The sequence below is a fragment of the Macrosteles quadrilineatus genome, unplaced genomic scaffold (genome assembly GCF_028750875.1).
Source record: "Macrosteles quadrilineatus isolate MER2022 unplaced genomic scaffold, UCM_ALF_1.0 Scaffold_1__1_contigs__length_201487025, whole genome shotgun sequence".
NCBI lineage: Eukaryota > Metazoa > Arthropoda > Insecta > Hemiptera > Cicadellidae > Macrosteles > Macrosteles quadrilineatus.
In genome coordinates this window covers 90,799,824-90,818,758 of record NW_026542594.1, presented here as the reverse complement: position 1 = coordinate 90,818,758, position 18,935 = coordinate 90,799,824, and the positions used below count along the sequence as shown (strand labels likewise).

Genomic DNA, 18,935 nt, shown 5'->3' with positions numbered 1-18,935 from the left:
TTTTGTAGTGTTGGGTTTGCAGAACGACATACCGTACTAAAAGTTGCCAAAAATCGGTGCACGAGAAAACCACTAAAATCACGATTTAAAATGGCGGGTTTTCCCAACATTGGACAAATAAAAAAAAATATTTCACATGCATTTGTTATGCACATTTTTTGAGATATTGACTAGTGTTGTGACACATCATTACAAACTACATTTTTACTCTAACTTCAATGCTGAAATCAGTTTTTTAATATCTTTTTTCATTTAGAAGATATACTCAAACGGAAACCCTCCCCCCATACATTTCTTATGGACGTTTCGTGGTTTGATAATAAAAATTTTTTTTTTCTCCAGTTCTTATTAACGCTTGCAGTTCGTTTTAGGCTTAAAATATTCAGTAATCTAAGGGCTTTCATTTGAGCTCATGAGCATTAAAATCAGACGAGTTAAAGACCATCTACAAATCCCAACACAATATTGAATTTAACTTTTTAGAAATTAGTTTTTATTTAAAGATTTATATCTCGGGTTGTTAAGGCGTCACCACGTTATTTATGGTATTTAATTACTTAGCAAATGTTCGGCTTTAATTTTATTAATCACTAAATAAAATCTGGCAAATCTGAAGTGAGTCCTGGACCTTCATTTAACATTAAATTAGTTTTATTTAGAAATTTGTCTTCAGTTTAAGATATATATCCCCAATTAATTATAAATAACTACCAATAAGTAATCTTTAGCCAAAATAAAAGTCAATAATTTGATGAATTATTTATGACTATAAGAGTTTTGGGAGTTATTTAGAATTGGGAATATACGTCTTTAACTAAATACAAAGTTCGTAATGTACACATTTTAATGTTAAATTAAGGTCCATGACTCATTTTTAAATTGTCATATTTTGGTTAATGATTAATAAAATCAAAGCCAAACATTTACTGAGTAATTTGAGACCAGAAAGAACTTGGTGACGTATTACCAACCCGAGTTATAAATCTTTTAATAAAAATATATTTCTAAAAAGTTAAATTTAATATTGTTCTGACGTTCATAGCTGGACTTTAACTCATCTGATTTTAATGCTCAAGAGCTTAAATGAAAGCTCTTACATTACTGAATATTTTAAGCCTAGAACGAACCGCAAGCATTAATAAGAACTGGAGATATAAGAAAAATAGTTTTAAAAAAATTATCAAACTACGAAACGTCCATAAGAAATGTATGGGGGAGAGTTTTCGTTTGAGTATATCTTCTAAATTAAAAAATATATTGAAAAACGAATTTCGGCATTGAAATCAGTGTAAAAATGTAGTTTGTAATGATGTGTCACAACACTATCATTACATTGAAAAGAATGATGTATGTCCAATATGGCGGATCCAAGATGGCGGCCAAAAACGTGTTCCCTATTAAAATGAACTACTAACCACCCAATACATACAGGTGGTGGTCCCAAGTCAATATCTCGAAAAATGTGCATAACAAATGCATGTGAAATATTTTTTTTTTATTTGTCCAATGTTGGGAAAAGCCGCCATTTTAAATTGTGATTTTAGTGGTTTTCTCGTGCACCGATTTTTGGCAACTTTTAGTATGTCATTCTGCAAACCCAACACTAGAAAATAAAACCATAAAACGTTTTCTTGAAATTTTTTTAAGGTCATATCCTATATTTCTCTGACTATATTATCAGCTGGTTATAATGTTTACTTGTTCACTTTGTTTTTAATTTGTGTTGAATAAAGTTGGTTAAAATAAATTGTACTTTGACAATTACATTTATTATTTGTTCTAACTACATACAGAACAATGTTGAATTGAGTTACGGTAGCAGACAGACGTTTGTTAATGAAAACAATGACTCCGTCATTCCTGTTGTTCTGTGTACCTATCATTGTTAAGTCAAACCCGTCCAAGTGACCCACCTCCCCCTGCTCAACCAACACTCTGATAAGACTATGATATCTAGATTAACATTCAAAGATTGTAAATAAACCGATAAATCGTCAAAGTTTTTTGAGAAACTTCTGATATTTGTGTGAAATATTTTAAGAGAATTATTTAAGGGAATTTCATTGAAAAAATCATCACATTCAAACCCTTTATCCAGCTCCAAGCAAGAATTGTTTGCAAAAAGTGTGTTTTCATCTCAGTTGTGAATCATCGTCCCGCATCCTCCCCCTGCCCGTGCCCGTAGCACCTTATAAAAAATGTCCTAACAGAAAAAATTAAATTCTCATAAAATAAATAAAAATATTCTTTATACCATGCAAAGAGTATGCCGTTGAAAAATTGAATGAAATGAGCTACAGTATCTATAATATTGTTGAGAATGTAATGATTTCATAAATTACATGCAATAAATTATGATGTCTTAAATACACTCATGCAGTTTAATAAATTAAGATATTATGTATCAGTCAGAACAATCATAACAACAAAAGCTATATTTAATAAAACATTATTCAATTCTTGGAGATGTTGAGGTTCGATCTTAATTTCTTTTCCCTAAAGATTAATTTGAATTAATCTATTTAATTTTATTGACTATCCATACAGATAATCGAGACAGAACCTCTCCATGTCGCCCTAATTAAAGGGTGCACGGAACTTTTTTTACATTACTTTTCATTACTTTTTTTCACCTTGATAACACACGCACGTTGCTCAGGTAAATATTGCTCTATGGCTACAGATAATGGTATTGAATAGGCTTTCCAACGAGCCTACTCCCACCCCCCTCAGACAGTATGCTGTAGAAAATAGATTGTTTTTTCCACACCCTGTAGATGGATATAGATAGATAATTAACCTGTTATAAGTTAGGTGTTTATGAATATATTTCAATTGAATTTGTTTACTTCATACTAAAATATAATTTTAAAAAACACTCCTTATTACCTTCCCTGTGGCAGCAAACCTAATATTCATTAAAATTAATGTTATTTCAATAGGAAATCAATCTAAAAATACAATTTTAAGGGCATTTTCTTTTTCTTGCTAAGTCTGTAGGTTTGCTCTGGCAGGGGTATATTCTACTTGTGTTCTAAAGACTATCTTTACGCGATCGCTGTGTAAAATACTAAATGCACAGAGGCTTAAAAGTAAGTAAAAAAATAGTAAGTTTTTTAATGCAAATTTAAGAAAGAGAAATTTGATTGCATTCATTTTAAAAAGAATCTTTTTAAGTAATTTTGTTGTGCTAAGCAACATTAAAAACAGATAATTTAACATTAGTAAACTGTATACTGTACTCACCTTGATGCACCTAGATTTAACAGCCATGGTGTCCCAAGTGTTGGTCCTGATGACCTCAGCAAGTCTCTGACAGTCCCTACACTCAGCCTCCAGTAACCGCCTAGTCTTGTCTCTCTCAGCCGCTGCGTCAGCAAGCAGCGCCTCCCTGGCCTCAGTGTCCAAGTCAAACTCTAGAATATCCAGCTGCTCCTCTGGTGTGGCCCTCAAGTTGTCATCCAACAACTGCACCACCTATCAAATACAACACATCACTGTACTGCAAGATGCGCCTCCCTTGCCTCAGTGTCCAAGTCAAACTCTAGAATATCCAGCTGCTCCTCTGGTGTGGCCCTCAAGTTGTCATCCAACAACTGCACCACCTATCAAATACAACACATCACTGTACTGCAAGATGCGCCTCCCTGGCCTCAGTGTCCAAGTCAAACTCTAGAATATCCAGCTGCTCCTCTGGTGCGGCCCTCAAGTTTTCATCCAACAACTGCACCACCTATCAAATACAACACATCACTGTACTGCAAGATGCGCCTCCCTGGCCTCAGTGTCCAAGTCAAACTCTAGAATATCCAGCTGCTCCTCTGGTGCTGGTGCTCTGGTGTGGCCCTCAAGTTGTCATCCAACAACTGCACCACCTAACATACACAACACATCATCGTACTGCCCTCAGCGTAAACCTTGTACAACACATCACTGTTCTGAATGCAGCGCCTCCCATACACAACACATTACTGTACTACTAGCAGTAGGGAAATCTACAATTTTAAATATATTTTTAGAATGCATATCTGTCACAAATAAAATTTTCCAATTACTGGTTATAAACGGTGTCCCACCAAAAGTGAACCAATAGCTAACTTTTTACTTTCTCCCCCTATACCATGGTACCGTGGTATATGGAGAAAGTATTGTTTTCATCAAAATTTTCTAAATTGAGTTTTGAGTTGATATATCCGTTTTTGGTCCCCCTGAACCCAAAAAAGTGGTTTTCAAAGTGATGTCTGTGTGTGTGTGTGTGTGTGTGTGCGTGTGTGTGTGTGCGTGTGGGGGTGGGTACAGAGCTACAGACTACAAATGTCGTCCAATTTTGATGAAATTTGGTACTTATCCATTATATCCCCAGGCATTTTTTTCATTTTTTAAAAATTTTTACTTTGAATGGTAATTTTTCCATACAAACCATAAAAAAAAAAACAGAAAAATAAGATGTTCTCAAAAACATCCTGAACGATTTTGATAAAAATTTAGTATGTTATAGTCCTTTAAATTCTGAACAACATGGTACTAACTCCATTTCCGCTAAAATTACGGTTCCAATGTTATTGTAACTTATGTTATTTTCCCATAAAAACCTCATTTAAAAAAATTGGATTTTAGAAAAAAAGCCGGGTTTTGATTAAAATTTGTATGTTATGGTCCTTAAAATGTTTAATAAAATGGTACAGATCTAATTTTTGTAAAAAGTATGGTTCAAAATTTATTGTAAATTACCTATGTTATTTCCCATAAAATAACAAAATATTGGATTTAGGAAAAAAGCCGGTTTTTATTAAAATTAATTTGTTATGGTCCTTATAATTAAAAAAAAAATAGTACAACCCCCATTGCTGTAACAAATACAGTTCATAAGTTATTGCAACTTTTGTGATTTAGCCCTATAGAATATCATAGTTACTCCCACCGCTTACACATGGTAAAGGTTGTTTACAAGCTTATGGGAGAAAGTATGTGTCAGTTTGCTGATACCATTTATTTATTATGAGATATAGAGTTAACTTCTTATGGGACACTCCTCTTTATTTTTCAAGATGTTATTTGGATTGGTTTCAAATTTTAAATATATGCTGACAACTATGTTTTTTTTTTAAACACCCTATATTTTATGATTTTTTTAGAATATAAATGAATTTTTAAAACGTTTTTATTCTTGACAACTTTTCTTTAAAGCTACTCGTTTTAGAGTCACAGCGTGTTGCACCTAAGAAAAAAAGGCTTTAAGTGGTGTATATTCTGCATCCTTTTGCTCCTAAACGAGCAAGTGTAGAGGGTAAATGCAAAGAATAAAAAAGTCTTAAAAAGGCATATACATTATAAAAAGACCATAAAATACCGAGTGCTCTCATATTAAAAATTAGCTGCAATTCAATATTTAAGATTTTTTTTGAATGTAGATGCGATTTTAAGACTTGTTTATTCTTCATGCCTCAGCAGGAACGCGGCAAGAACTTCAAAGTCTGAAGTGGGAAATCTTGATACATCCTCTTTTACAGCCCTGACCTAGCACCTAGTGATTTTCATAGTTTCTAGAGTTGAAGGAATATTTGGGGTGGTAAACAGTTTGGAAATGACGATTTTAATAGAAGCAGTGATAATATGGCCCAGATCTTTCGCAGCTGATGAGTATAACATAGGAATAGAGAAACTGGTCTCATGTTACAACAATTCTCGACAACAATGGGGACTAGAAAAGTAGTATAAAATACTGTGGCTGTGTAAATAAAGTTTGGTGTTGATATGTTTTTATTTAACCAAGCTAGAACGTTCTTTACTTCTTGGACGACCCTTGTATATAGAAAAAGCATTGTTTTTTCCCAAGATTTTTGAGTTGGAGTTTTGGGTGGAAATGTCAATTTTTTTTACCCTCTTAACAAAAAAAGTTTTTGTAATGATGTGTGTGTGTGTGTATGTGTGTGTGGATGTATACAGAGCTCAAACTACTGCTATAGTTGACATTTGGTAATTGGTATTTTAGTATTTGGTACCCATGGTATTTTTCAGGCAAATTTTTTTTATATTTTAATTGTTAATGATGATTTACCATAAAATCTAAAATCTTATTATCATTTCAACTGCTCTAACGATTTTAATTACAATTATGTATGTTATAGTTTTTTTTCACCTTGAAAAAGTTGCATAACCCCTCAATACTGTACATTTTACGGTTCCACCGTTTTTTGTGATTTTCCCAATAAAAATTAAAGTAACTCTCACCGCTTACCCATTTTACTTTCATAAAAGTCGTAGGGTGTTAATTTTAACCCTTAGAGTGCCAGGCGAGAAATAAAAGTAACGCTCAAAAAATGCCGATGATTTTTCCCGAAGGTCGCGCTAAAAATGCCGAGCGCGATCTGGCGATTTTTAGGTTAAAATTTCGTAAAAATTGAATTTTCGATATTTCGACCAACGAAAATCAATGTATCGCATCTAGTAACTTTCGACTCAATGTTAATATATGGGTTAAAAGAATCCGAGTATCCATTCGGTTGTTATGACAACTGTTCGATCATTACGAAACAACCGGTCAGCCGGACGTTGGCACTTTTGGCTCGTTCTAAAAACGTCCGGTTCCCCGGACGTTGGCACTCAAAGGTAATCGTCATGCTAATGGGACAGAGTGTGTCAGTTTGCTCTTTACTGACAGCCTTTATTATGGTTAGTTATTTTCATTACTTTTATTTAATTTGATTTCATTTCATATCCTACTGTCTTAACTTTTTTTATTAATTATTTCAAACAGCATATAGTACACAGCGTATAGTAGTATAGCATTTGGGAAACCTGGTATTTTTCTAACAATGACCTACAATCCGAATTGGCCAGAGATCTAGTCATCTCTAACGGCTAACGAAACCCCGGCGGATCGACCTGACATTGTTTCTAGAGTGTTCATAGGCAAACTTAATGAATTGAAAAGAGATTTTTAGTATCTATATATTTATTTGAAACTGTTTTTCTTTGTCACAGCTATTTTGAGAGAGCGGCTGGGCGTAGAAACTCGGTAGAGGTGTCTAAAGAAAGGTCTTGGTCTGTAGATGAGCCATCAAAAGAGAAACATGGTGAATTCCCTTGGGGCTCTGCCCCAGTGGCCTTTGAATTCCCTTCCCATGTTATTCTTATGGAGAAAAACGGGGTTTTTGTCACAGCTAATTTGAGAGAACGGCTGGGCGTAGAAACTTGGTAGGGGTCTCTAAAGAAAGGTCTAGGTCTGTAGATGAGCCATCAAAAGAGGAACTAGGTCAATTCCCTTGGGACTCTGCCCCAGAAGCCTTAAAAGTTGCCTCTTCAGATTTGTTTACATTACGACCATATGCATAATTCTACTTTTTAATGAGACAGCTGTTAATATTTAAATTATGATTTATTGAATTTGTCAAAATGAAGTACAGTATTTTCAATGGGTTTTTATGATTTTAAAATGGACTTTCTTCTGCATCGTGTCATGTTTTGCAACATAATTTGCTATTACCAAATCAGTGGAAAATCCTATTATCACAGTAACTCTTTTCTTTTATGGAGTTAACTTATATCTATTGTATGGGTTTGTTTCTGCCTTTTTTACCACTTCTTGGAGATTGTACATAGGTGATATTCGTTGGCATATTGCATCTGTAGACGAAACTTGGGTTGGTGTATGGAATGGAAAAGAGTGAGAAATCCTGGACAATTTGATATTGGCTAAAAATAAAACTGAATTAACACTGTTCTACATTTCTTGAGCAATCATTGAAATAACCGATTTGCAAACAATGGAAACATAGAAAAAGTCATAGAACACAACCAAGTAGAAGAAATAGAAATAAAGTTTTCTTTTAATTTATAATTGTTATCATAGACAACCTAATGCGGCTATGAGAGGGAAAAATTTGTAGAAACCACGAAAAAAACAAGATCAGCTTTTTGAAAAAAAAATATATTTACAAAAGATTTTGATTATATCTAACTGTTGTGTAGATTGTGAGTATTTCCATAATCTTTGAGTCGCCTCTAATGCAATTGCTCGAATTCGAGCAACAGGTACACTAGTATTATACTAAAAATCAATGTGTTTGGTGTGGTACTTGCTTGGGTTTATGAAATAGATTTCCAGAAATATGGTCTGCCACATTGTCATATGCTGCTTATTCTTGATGAAAATTATTGTAGTCATTTTAGAAACTAACGTGCAAGGAAGAGACAACGCTGTGTACCACGAGGTTTTACTGTAGAATTCATTATAAAATATTCGTTTAACTACATGTTTTGTTATTTTACATTAGGAATAGGAATACATAGATATCTATTCATCTATATTATTTTATTACATGAAACTTTGTGAACAATAAGGCTTCTTTGTTTTAAGGGTTAACCCCATATATTATATACCAAAATGTTCGTCTAGATGTGTAGATTTGCAAACTGACCTGTCCTTTTGTTTAAAGTCACTTGGGCTCTGCCCCAGTGGCTTTTAAGGTTCCCATGTTATCCTATGAAGAACATATTTGTTTACATTATGATCAGCTGGATAATTTAATTGCTGTTAATATTTTAGTTGCAATTAACCCTTTAGCCGCCACGATCCGATTAATCTTATATTAATCTTATTAAGCTTATATCCCATCCAGATGTCACAGATTATACATGAATCAATTTAGTAGGCATTGGGCTTCATGGATAAACTACGTTTGGTGTTCTATGGATTTGATTTTCAATAGTACTTGTCTCGTAAACAACGTGAAACAACAAGATTGCGTCATCTGTTGTTTTGTCTGGTAAACAATGTGAAACAACGAGATTGTGTCATCTGTTGTTTGTATTTTTGTTTGAAAATATTAGTTTTAGGGCCTAGTGGTTTTTTTTTCATAAGAAAGGTGTTTTTAGTTTTTATTCAAGTATTTTGCTCAAGAATATAACTTTTTTGTTGAAATGAACAGTGTTTTATTGAATTTGTTTAGTGTAGGCTGCATCAATATGTAAATTGACGATTTTGCGGACAAAAATATAAATCTGCATTGCCACCTTGTTTTTCAAGGTAAGACTTTGAAATTTAGACAAGATACTAACAACTGCATGTACTTTCAGGAAATAACACTGAATACTATGAAATATTTTTTTGGAATGTAATTATTGTAAGTCAAAGTGCAAATTTTATATTTTTTTACATATTACGCGCAATATTTTTGATTTTTAGATTTTTCAAAAATGTTTTGTTACTATTATATTTTATATCATTTTGTAGGCAATTTAATTTACAACAAAACAAAACAAAACAAAAAATCCCTTCACAAATAAAAAAGTAAGAGCTATTTTTTCTGCAACACTGCAATTGTATAAAAAATGGCCTTGGCGTTTTTAGCATATATGTAAGTAAAATAGCTGACGGCGAAAGGGTTAAGGAAACGTGTGCTACAAACATTTACTGACTTGGTTGAAGTGAAAACTGAATTAACACTGTGCTGCATTTCTTGAGCAATCATTGAAAGAGCCGATTTGCAAACTATGGAAACATAGGAAAGTCATAGAACACCACCAAGTAGAAGAAATAGAAATAATGTTTTTTTTATATATTTATAATCCTTATTAGGGACAACCTAATGCGGCTATGAGTGGGAAACATTTGTAGAAAACACTAAAAAACAAGATCAGCTTTTGAAAAATGATAAGATATTTACAATAAATGTTGATTATATCGAAATGTTATGCACATCATTAGTATTTCCATAATCTTTAAATCGACTCTTTTAAAGTCATCGGAAATTATGACTGTTTTCGTTTTAATATAACACCTTTAATACTTCGCAATTGCTCGAATTTGAGAAACAGGTACACTAGTACATAGATTAAATCTTGTGGAAGGACACCTTCTTATATGGGTAAAATAAATTTTAACAACTTGCCAGGGTACTACAAATCAATAATAGTATTAGTATCTTTTAAAGAAAAAATAGTTGATTTTTTTATTATTATAGTACGGTATAAATCAGTTTCTTGAAGACAACTCAAAGTGAATTTTTATTTTTACCATAAGCTAGTTTATTTTAGTATTGTTTGACAATGTCACCTGTTTTGTCTGGCTGTGAAAAGAGCATTGAAAAAAACGTCATGTGGCAATAAAGATTACCGGTACTTTGACTTTGAATAGCAAGTTTAAGAAATTTATAGTTTTCAAAATAAGACTTGAAAATATGGTTTTTCCTCTACAATCCACTAGACATATTTAAACATGCAATAGTTATTGGAAAACATTATTACTATTTTACCTCTTTCTGGACTTCTTTAAACAATGATAAAATATTTTCAATTTCTGGAGCAGCAGCACTGGCCTCTAAATTTAGCTTTTGGTGAATTTGAGTCTCAAGCCAAGTTTTTGGATGAGATGGACTACCTGAAACCATTGTTAAACTTCTTACATACAAAACCTAAGACTTTACAATGTATTTATTGGAATCCTACAAAATAGTTTAAAGTTAAAACAAATATTTAGAAACACATAAAGACATTTTTAATTTAACTTGATCTGTGTACTTGAATGTTATTTTTAAGATTGAGATGATTTAAATTGTACTGTAAAGAGTAAAGGGTATTCTTAAAATCACTAAACCATAAAATATATCAATCAATATTTTAACAGTTTGGAAAACCTAATACAAACTTTTGTAAGGCGTAAACTGGTGATATTATCCCGTGAATTCACGGGTGTACAATTCAGAAGCCACAGTTTAATTAATTTTGACTTTATATTTCATATAAAGGGCCCAAGTTCAAGAAATTCTCATCAGAAGGAATGTTAAAAACAGTGCGACCTTCATACCTTACATCCTGCGATGGCCGACATGGGTACAATTCGGCCAAAAATTCTGTGCGCACGGACGGGTGGCTACTATCCGAATTAAAACATTCCGTTACCGGTTATTGGCAGTGCTGACAAAAATTTTTTAACAAAAAAAGTACCCCCGCCGACCCCCTCGCCTAGAACTAACCAAACTTTGGCCGAACTATATGGTTGTACCTGAACTCGCCGCTCTCTTTCACGACCCAACCTCTTGAACGAACAACAGACGTGTTTTTTAATCTCATATGCATCGTCTATCAAACATCTTAAAGCACTTACTTGTATCAAACAGCTAGACATAGCATCAGTGTTCATTTACCGCACCTCTTTGAACATAAAAGTAAATAATGATATAAATAAACAAAAATGTAAATAAACAAACTATTGTCAATTTCATTGACCAGCTGTTTTGATAACTTAGTCGAATAAGGTTAACTTCTTAAACGTGTAAGGTGTAGCCCTTTGGAAATCGGCCTATGGGACAGAGCCCTAAGAGAATTTGTTCATACCAATACTTTTCGGCATATCTACACACTATGTTCATTTTGGTGTGCCATATGCCTATAATTTTATTTGGTTAATGGCCCTAACCATTTACATAAAATTTGATTGTATCACTTTAATGATATAATAGATATCCTGTTTACTTACTTGTGGGTGATTTTATTAAAGCTGTTGGCTTCTGTAAGAAGTAAGATTCATTGGAAGTGTTAATCATGTGATCTTCTGTTTTATGTCCACAACTTTTTCTGTAAATAGATTTTGTGTACCAATTGACCATGCTTTAATAACTACTTTATTGATGTTTATTAGAACAATGTCCCTAATATAAATTGTTATTAAATGTCTTTTAGCGAATCTCCCTATAGGGAAGAAGCTATTAATGTTCGTAGTACGTAGGTAGCAGGAAAAGACCTAGACCCTAGACCAACTTTTTAATTTTGATAACGCCAGAGGACACACACACTATTTGTTCAAATTTTAATACACATTATATGTATGTGAGTGTGTGTCTGTAAACACAATAACTCGAGAAATTTTGGTCCGATGTTGATGAAATTTGGCAAAATGAGTATGTGAACCAGCCAGATAAAGTACTAGCTTTGACTATCAATACAACTAGACATTCCATCCCCATGTTAAATTTGTAGCCAGATTTGTATCAAAATCGTCGTAGTTGATGTTAGCCACCTACAGATCGTGCTGATCTAAATTACTGAATTCTGCTGGAAACACAATCTGTTTTACCAAGTCAAACTTAACTTAGGGAATGACTTAAGGTGGTGACACACTATCAATCTTTTCCCGATCAAGACTCCGAACCAAGCAGGGTGAAGGGAGAAGGTAGGTAAATATCAGCAAAATTTCAATCCGAACATTTCCCCAATCAAGACGCGGTAAAAGGGAGTTTGGAGAGAGATGAGAGTGTGTGTGAGTGATTATGAAGTGTGATTGTGAGTTGCTAATAGATAAAAATTATTGTTAAAAGTCACTTTTTGAAAACTTGTCTCTAAAATAAAATATTCTAAAAAGGGTGATCAGTTATATGTATTGATTTTTAATGGTTCAATTCATTAAAATGAAATGTTACAGAATGGCTATTTTAATTCCCTTTAATAATATTAATGTTTATATGTTTATAATAATTTTGAAAGAATTTAAGTATTGTATCAATTACATAATTCAATTTTAACATGATTGATATCATTGATTTAACGGTTTGAAATTGTTAAATACATTTTCAATCTTGACCAAACATACCATAAAATTACAACATAAAGCATAAAGGCCCACAATACATAACGACAAAAACCCCAAACGACCCAAACGTTATTTATTTTACCAATTATTTTGCCATATTAAATTAGAACCATCAAACATCTAAAAATTTGTATATTGGTTTTTTTCAACTTTTAGCGAATTTCCCTATAGTGAAGTTGCTATTACCGTAGGTGGCACGGTAAGACCTAGGCCCGGGACCGATTTACTTTATCATTTTGATATCCCCAGAGGTCAAAAACACCATTTGTTCAAATTTATACATATATATATACAGGGTTAGTAAAAAGTGTGGAGACCCCCTGTTATTTTTTTAACGGCCCATAATAGAAAAACCAAACTCGGCACACCATTATGACATGTTAAGAAGTACTTTTTGGGCATAACCGCCACTTGGTGTTCATCCCCAAAATGGGGGATTTTGGGGGAAACTCAAAAGTTTCAAATACAAAGACCCATCGATTGACCCCTCATTTTGAAGGTCCTAGTAAAAGAAAACCATCGACGCAAATTAGAGGTCTCTATCTCAGTTCAGTAAAAAATGGCAGCCAATTGAAATTCTCATAAGTTCTCAAACCCAAAATGGGGGATTTTGGGGGAAACTCAAAAGTTTCAAATACAAAGACCCATCGATTGACCCCTCATTTTGAAGGTCCTAGTAAAAGAAAACCATCGACGCAAATTAGAGGTCTCTATCTCAGTTCAGTAAAAAATGGCAGCCAATTGAAATTCTCATAAGTTCTCAAACCCAAAATGGGGGATTTTGGGGGAAACTCAAAAATTTTAAATGATAAGCCTCATTGAGTGACCCCTCATTTTGAAGGTCATAATAAAAGAAAACTAACAACGCAAACTATAGGTCTCTATCTTAACACAGTAAAATATGGCAGCCAATTGAATATAAAATTGCAAGTTATTTCCGATTTCTAAAGATTTCAATCAGCTTCCATTTTTTACTGGATTGAGATAGAAACCTCTAGTTTGCGTTGTTAGTTTTCTTTTAACAGGACCTTCAAAATGAAGGGTCACTCGATGGGGCTTATCATTTAAAACTTTTGAGTTTCCCCCAAAATCCCCCATTTTGGGTTTGGTAAGCAAGTGGCTATTAGGCTTAAAAAGTACTTCATAACATGCCAAAAAGGTGTGTGGAGTTTAGTTTTCCTAGTGTAAGCCGCTACAAAATTTACAGGGGGTCTCCAGACTTGGAAAGCTGTAAGTTAAATTTAACTTCTGAGAATTTCAATAGGCTGCCATTTTTTACTGGATTGGGATAAAGACATCTATTTTACGTTGTTGGTTTTCTTTCACCAGGACCTTCAAAATGAGGGGTCACTCAATGGGTCTTTGTATTTGAAATTTTTGAGTTTCCCCCAAAATCCCCCATTTTGGGGATGTACACCAAGTGACGGTTATGCCCAAAAAGTACTTTATAACATGTCATAAAGGTGTGCCGAGTTTAGTTTTTCTAGTATGGGCCGTTAAAAAAATAACAGGGGGTCTCCACACTTTTTACTAGCTCTGTATATATATATACATTATATATATATACAATATATATATATATATATATAGAGAGAGAGAGAGAGAGAGAGATGGGGAGAGAGAGAGAGAGTTATATGTGTGTCCATGAACACGATAACTTGAGTAATTTTTGTCCGATTTTGATTAAATTTGGTTTAAAGGTGTAAAGCAGGATAAACTTGAATGAGTTTGCAAACCAGCATGATCGGACCATGGGAACGGGGTTTTATGGGGTAAAAATTGGTTTTTCTCATTTTTGACCCTCAAAACACAAAATTTCCCAATTTCTCTATAGACCTCTATAGGCTATATAAGAGAGAAAAAAAATAATTTAGTATATCATAGTGTTTTTGTACAGTTATTGGTAATGGAGAAAATTAAAAAAATATTAAAATTTCAAATTCTTATGTCATTCTTATGGAGAATATTGTAAAATTTTGTAGTTTGCTTGTTTATGGATATATTTTGATCAAATTTGGCAAATTTATTTATCATATACTAAACTATTAATACTTTACTAAAAAACAAACTCTATTAGTTTCCTTGTAGAAGCAAACCTAGGTACTCGTTAAACCCAATGTTATTTGAACTTAATTGAAAACCAATTCAAATAAATGGAAATTCGCTTAGTCGGCAGGTTTGCTGCGGCGGGGTATTTTTTTTTAAACATAGGAATGTCCAATTTTCATCAGCCATTGTATAGAGCTTATAAACAAATAATTTAGTATACTGAATGACTGTTGTACAGTAAATTAAAGGTTATGGAGAAAATTAAAAAAAAAACCTGTACATTTGTAATTCCCATGTTAATCTTATAGAGGAAAGGAAAACTGTTGTTTATGGATATATTTTGATCTAATTTGGCAAATTTATTTATTTATTCCAATACTATTTACATGTGGTTATAAACACTTTTTCCCTTCCCCATAGCAGCAAACTTAAGTACTCGTTTAGTCTAATGCTATTTAAATAGGGGAAAAATATTACTTGTTTATGGGTGTATTTAAGTAAAAGTCCAATCAGACAAATTAAAATTCGCTTAGTGTGCAGGTTTGCTGTGGCAGGGGTATTTTTAATTGGTGAACAAAAACTGTGACCCATTATCCCTTGCAACCCCTAAATGTGAACTGAGATTCAAAGTGTATACTGTATAGTATTTTGAGTTGTGTGTTTTAATATTTAACATCAATACTTAACAAACTAAAGAATGAGAAGTGCATAGCTTGACAGGATAAAACTAAGACAATTGTTCTTTATGAAACAAACTATCCTGTAAAAAAATACATTGATTTCTCTATAGTTTTTACTATTTTATATTTTACTGGTAATGATTGTATTTTAACTAATGATTTAAGTTGTAAACATAAGTGCAAGACCAAAAAAAAAAACTCTTACTTACATAACTATACTGCAAACCAGGTTACCCTCTTTGCCAAGTGATACAACATGTTTGGCACAATAATCCATAGTAGCTAACGCAACTCCTCGGTTGAATCGGTTGTGGGGTGCCAGAGTACAAAACGGTGTCTTTGCATCCACAGCTTGACAGGACCTTATAAATATCAGTCCGTCCCATCCATAGGTGCAGACATGATTCTTATCAAGACCAATGTCAAACCTTCTAATTTTGTGTCCACTCTCCCAAATATCTACCACTTTCAAACCATCCTGTCAAAAAATAACTATCAAATACAGTACAAAATAAATCAATTTAAACTAGGTAAAATTAAACCCCAAAAATTAGGTACTTCACTCCTGTACAAAATAGAAACTGTGAAATGCCATGCAAATATAATAGCATAAAGTAACACATAATAAATTGTATACATTAAAGGATTTCAAAACAATTTATTTATATAACATTAAAATATGAAAACAAATGACACAGACTTGGGTGCCAATGTTTACTTAGCATCAATGCCATGATGTTGATGGGCCAGAAACAAAATGGCATTTCAATGGATTCCAGAATCAATCTTGATTTAAATTTAACCATTGAATGGAATTTAAACATTAAGGTGAATACCGTGACCAATTGGTCTCAAAATGGATGGTCGCACTCAGCAGCAAAAGCTTCACCATACGAGGCGCTCTTAATACACAAATAGCTATTTTTATTCACTAACCTTGTTTAAAAACACTCCCACAATGTACTGTATTTAAATAAATTTTATAAAACAACACTTTGTTCCTAGCTACAGTGCTGATGATTGGTTACCATAAAAAATCAAGTCAGCAAGTGAAATCCCAAAAACCAAAAGAAAATGTATTCTATACCGTAACTGATCTCCAATTTGAAGTTACAGTTAGAGTCTGAATCTTTAAAGGTGATTTGTTGATTCCCTACCGTAGTATCAGATTCTTCCATCAGGTCAATTGGGTTGAAGAAGTGAATCTGCCGGGACACATGAGGAGCTGCCATGAACAGTTGACCATTGAACACCAGACTAGTGTAGCTAGTGTTGAGCAATACTCTGTTCTCCACAGCCAGCCTAGGTAGAGAGTACACCACTACAGTGTCTCCACTGGGGGAGCCGACATCAGTGGCTGGGTAATGCTTGGTCAGCACAAACAACCTGTGTTCCTCACCACCCCTCGGGTTAGAACTTGTTGTAATATGCATGTTTATTATAGGTTCATGGCTTAGCTGATGGTTCAAAACATTGATCTTGTTTCCTGTGCCAACTAGACCCTACCAACAAAAACATTGGATCACATAGTATGTATTATTTACAGATCAGTACAGTACGTATAATGTATTTGTACAGATTACTTACCACAAACTTAAAGTAAGCATTAATTAAACAGTTTTCAAAATCCTTTCTACTATAGTACTATCATTCTTATAATTAAGCGTATGGTACCGATTACTATACAAATGGAATGTAAAGTATATTTGCTGAAGTTTGTGTTTACTAACACCTAATAAAAACTCTAGTTTAAGGTATCATCGCTTCATCTGGGTTGTGGAATTAGTTTCACATGATAATTCCCCAAAAGGCCTAAACAAATGCCCTGCCTCCACTTTGATTTTCAAGAGTTGTATCTACCCACATCGATGCTATAAGTTTTATAAACCCAGGCCCGTTTTTTGACCCTGTCAGCGCCCTAGGCACAACTAATTCTAGCGCCCCTTTGCAATATATATTCAGGGTGTCCACTGACCGAGAAAACCGGGAATTATGCTTAAGTTTTTTTGAACCGGGAATTATGCGTGAATTTTGTATATCCACCTGGAATTTTAAATTTACCGCCATTGCGAATGACAACAGTGACGTTTCCGCGACCACTGGAGACGACAATATGTCTACACACGGCCGCGAGGGATTATCATTTTTCCGCAATCACAGAAGACGATGATGATATCTACAGAGCCGCCAGGGATGATCAGAATATTGCCGCGATCATGGAAGACAATGACAATGTCCACACGAACCTAGGAAACAGCAAGAATTTTGCCACGATCGTGGAAGACGATGATGATCTCCACACAACTGTGGAAAATGATTAACATTTTGCCGCAATCGTGGGAAACAATAATTACGATGTCTTCATGACCGCGGGAGATGATTGCGATATCTACAGGACCGCGGGAGATACAATAATGATTTCTACATGACTGTGAGAGATGATCAGAATTATGCCGCGATCGCGCGAGACGATGATGATCTCTTCGCGACCGCGGGATATGTTCATATATTGCCGCGATCATTGAAGGTAATAATTATGTCTACTCGACCGTGGAAAATAGTCAGAATATTTGCCTCAATCGGGGGAGACCGTTACGATGTCTACATGTCCGGAAGGGATTATCAGGAAGTTTACGACAATCATGCAAATACAACCACCCATTTTTTAAATTTTCAAATTTGTTGGTGCCCCCTAAAAAAGCCAATTGTCTCATGCCCTAGGCAAGTGCCTACCGTGGCTATTCGGTAAAATGGCCCTGTATTAACCACACCCACACCTTAGGAGATAGATGCATGCTACCTACTGCAATGCTATTTTGGATCAAGACGTATTTCTGCTAAAAAAACATATCCCAAGATGTTAACTTGATCGCGTTGAGATCAGGGTAGCCAAAAATGTAGTAAATGTAGCCCAAGTTCTAATCCTTATTTTTAGTTTCCAATAAAGCTACCTGGATAACAAACAGTCTGCCAACTTTGTAGGAGGCAGCAACAATGAGAGTGCCACTCCTGTTGAAGGAGACTCCAGTTATCTCCTCAGAGCAGAGCAGCAGCTCGTTGAGGGTAAACACTTGCTCATTGTTCACAGCAACTATCTGTAGAACTCCATCAGACCGAGCCACAGTCAAGTATGGTAACTCTGGGTTGCATTGCAAGTCCAGTACAAACCCCTTGTTGATGTCCAGTGTGCTTACCTGCAAATTGTTACATTTATCCAAGAAACTAAAACCCTGCTACAACGCTGCTGAAATCTGTTATTTCTGGAACATGTTATATAAAATTTCAATGTTAGACTACCTAAGTTTTTATTATTAGGATGTAATTAGATCTTTAAAATATATTTTTAATTGGAACTTAAAAAGAGTATTTTACAGTTCTTTAAGAGGGCTGAAGAAAAAAAAATGTATTCATACAAATTTTTATTTTATTATAATAGTGATGCGTTAGTAGGTACTAAAGGAAATTATCAGTATCATCAGTTGTTAGGACAAGTATCAGTACAATATAAATAACTACAATACAATAATGAATGAATGAATGAAAAAGTGCTTTATTGCTGCTTTTATTTACATTTCTAGATACCACGCAGGGCATCTGCCAAAATAAACACTTTAGGC

General features: G+C 33.9%; 1 protein-coding gene across 1 annotated transcript in view; it reads right to left on the bottom strand.

Moving 5' to 3' along the window:
- LOC128998824 (cilia- and flagella-associated protein 43-like) overlaps positions 1–18,935 on the bottom strand; it is a 146,085-nt gene that overhangs the window by 24,746 nt on the left and 102,404 nt on the right. Inside the window, exons 8-14 of the mRNA XM_054425183.1 lie at positions 18,270–18,512; positions 16,476–16,820; positions 15,528–15,796; positions 11,480–11,577; positions 10,257–10,381; positions 3,525–3,605; positions 3,247–3,477 (exon numbers count right to left, since the gene is read on the bottom strand). Coding sequence (XP_054281158.1) covers positions 3,247–3,477; positions 3,525–3,605; positions 10,257–10,381; positions 11,480–11,577; positions 15,528–15,796; positions 16,476–16,820; positions 18,270–18,512 — 1,392 coding nt within the window. The remainder of the gene's footprint in view (positions 1–3,246; positions 3,478–3,524; positions 3,606–10,256; positions 10,382–11,479; positions 11,578–15,527; positions 15,797–16,475; positions 16,821–18,269; positions 18,513–18,935) is intronic.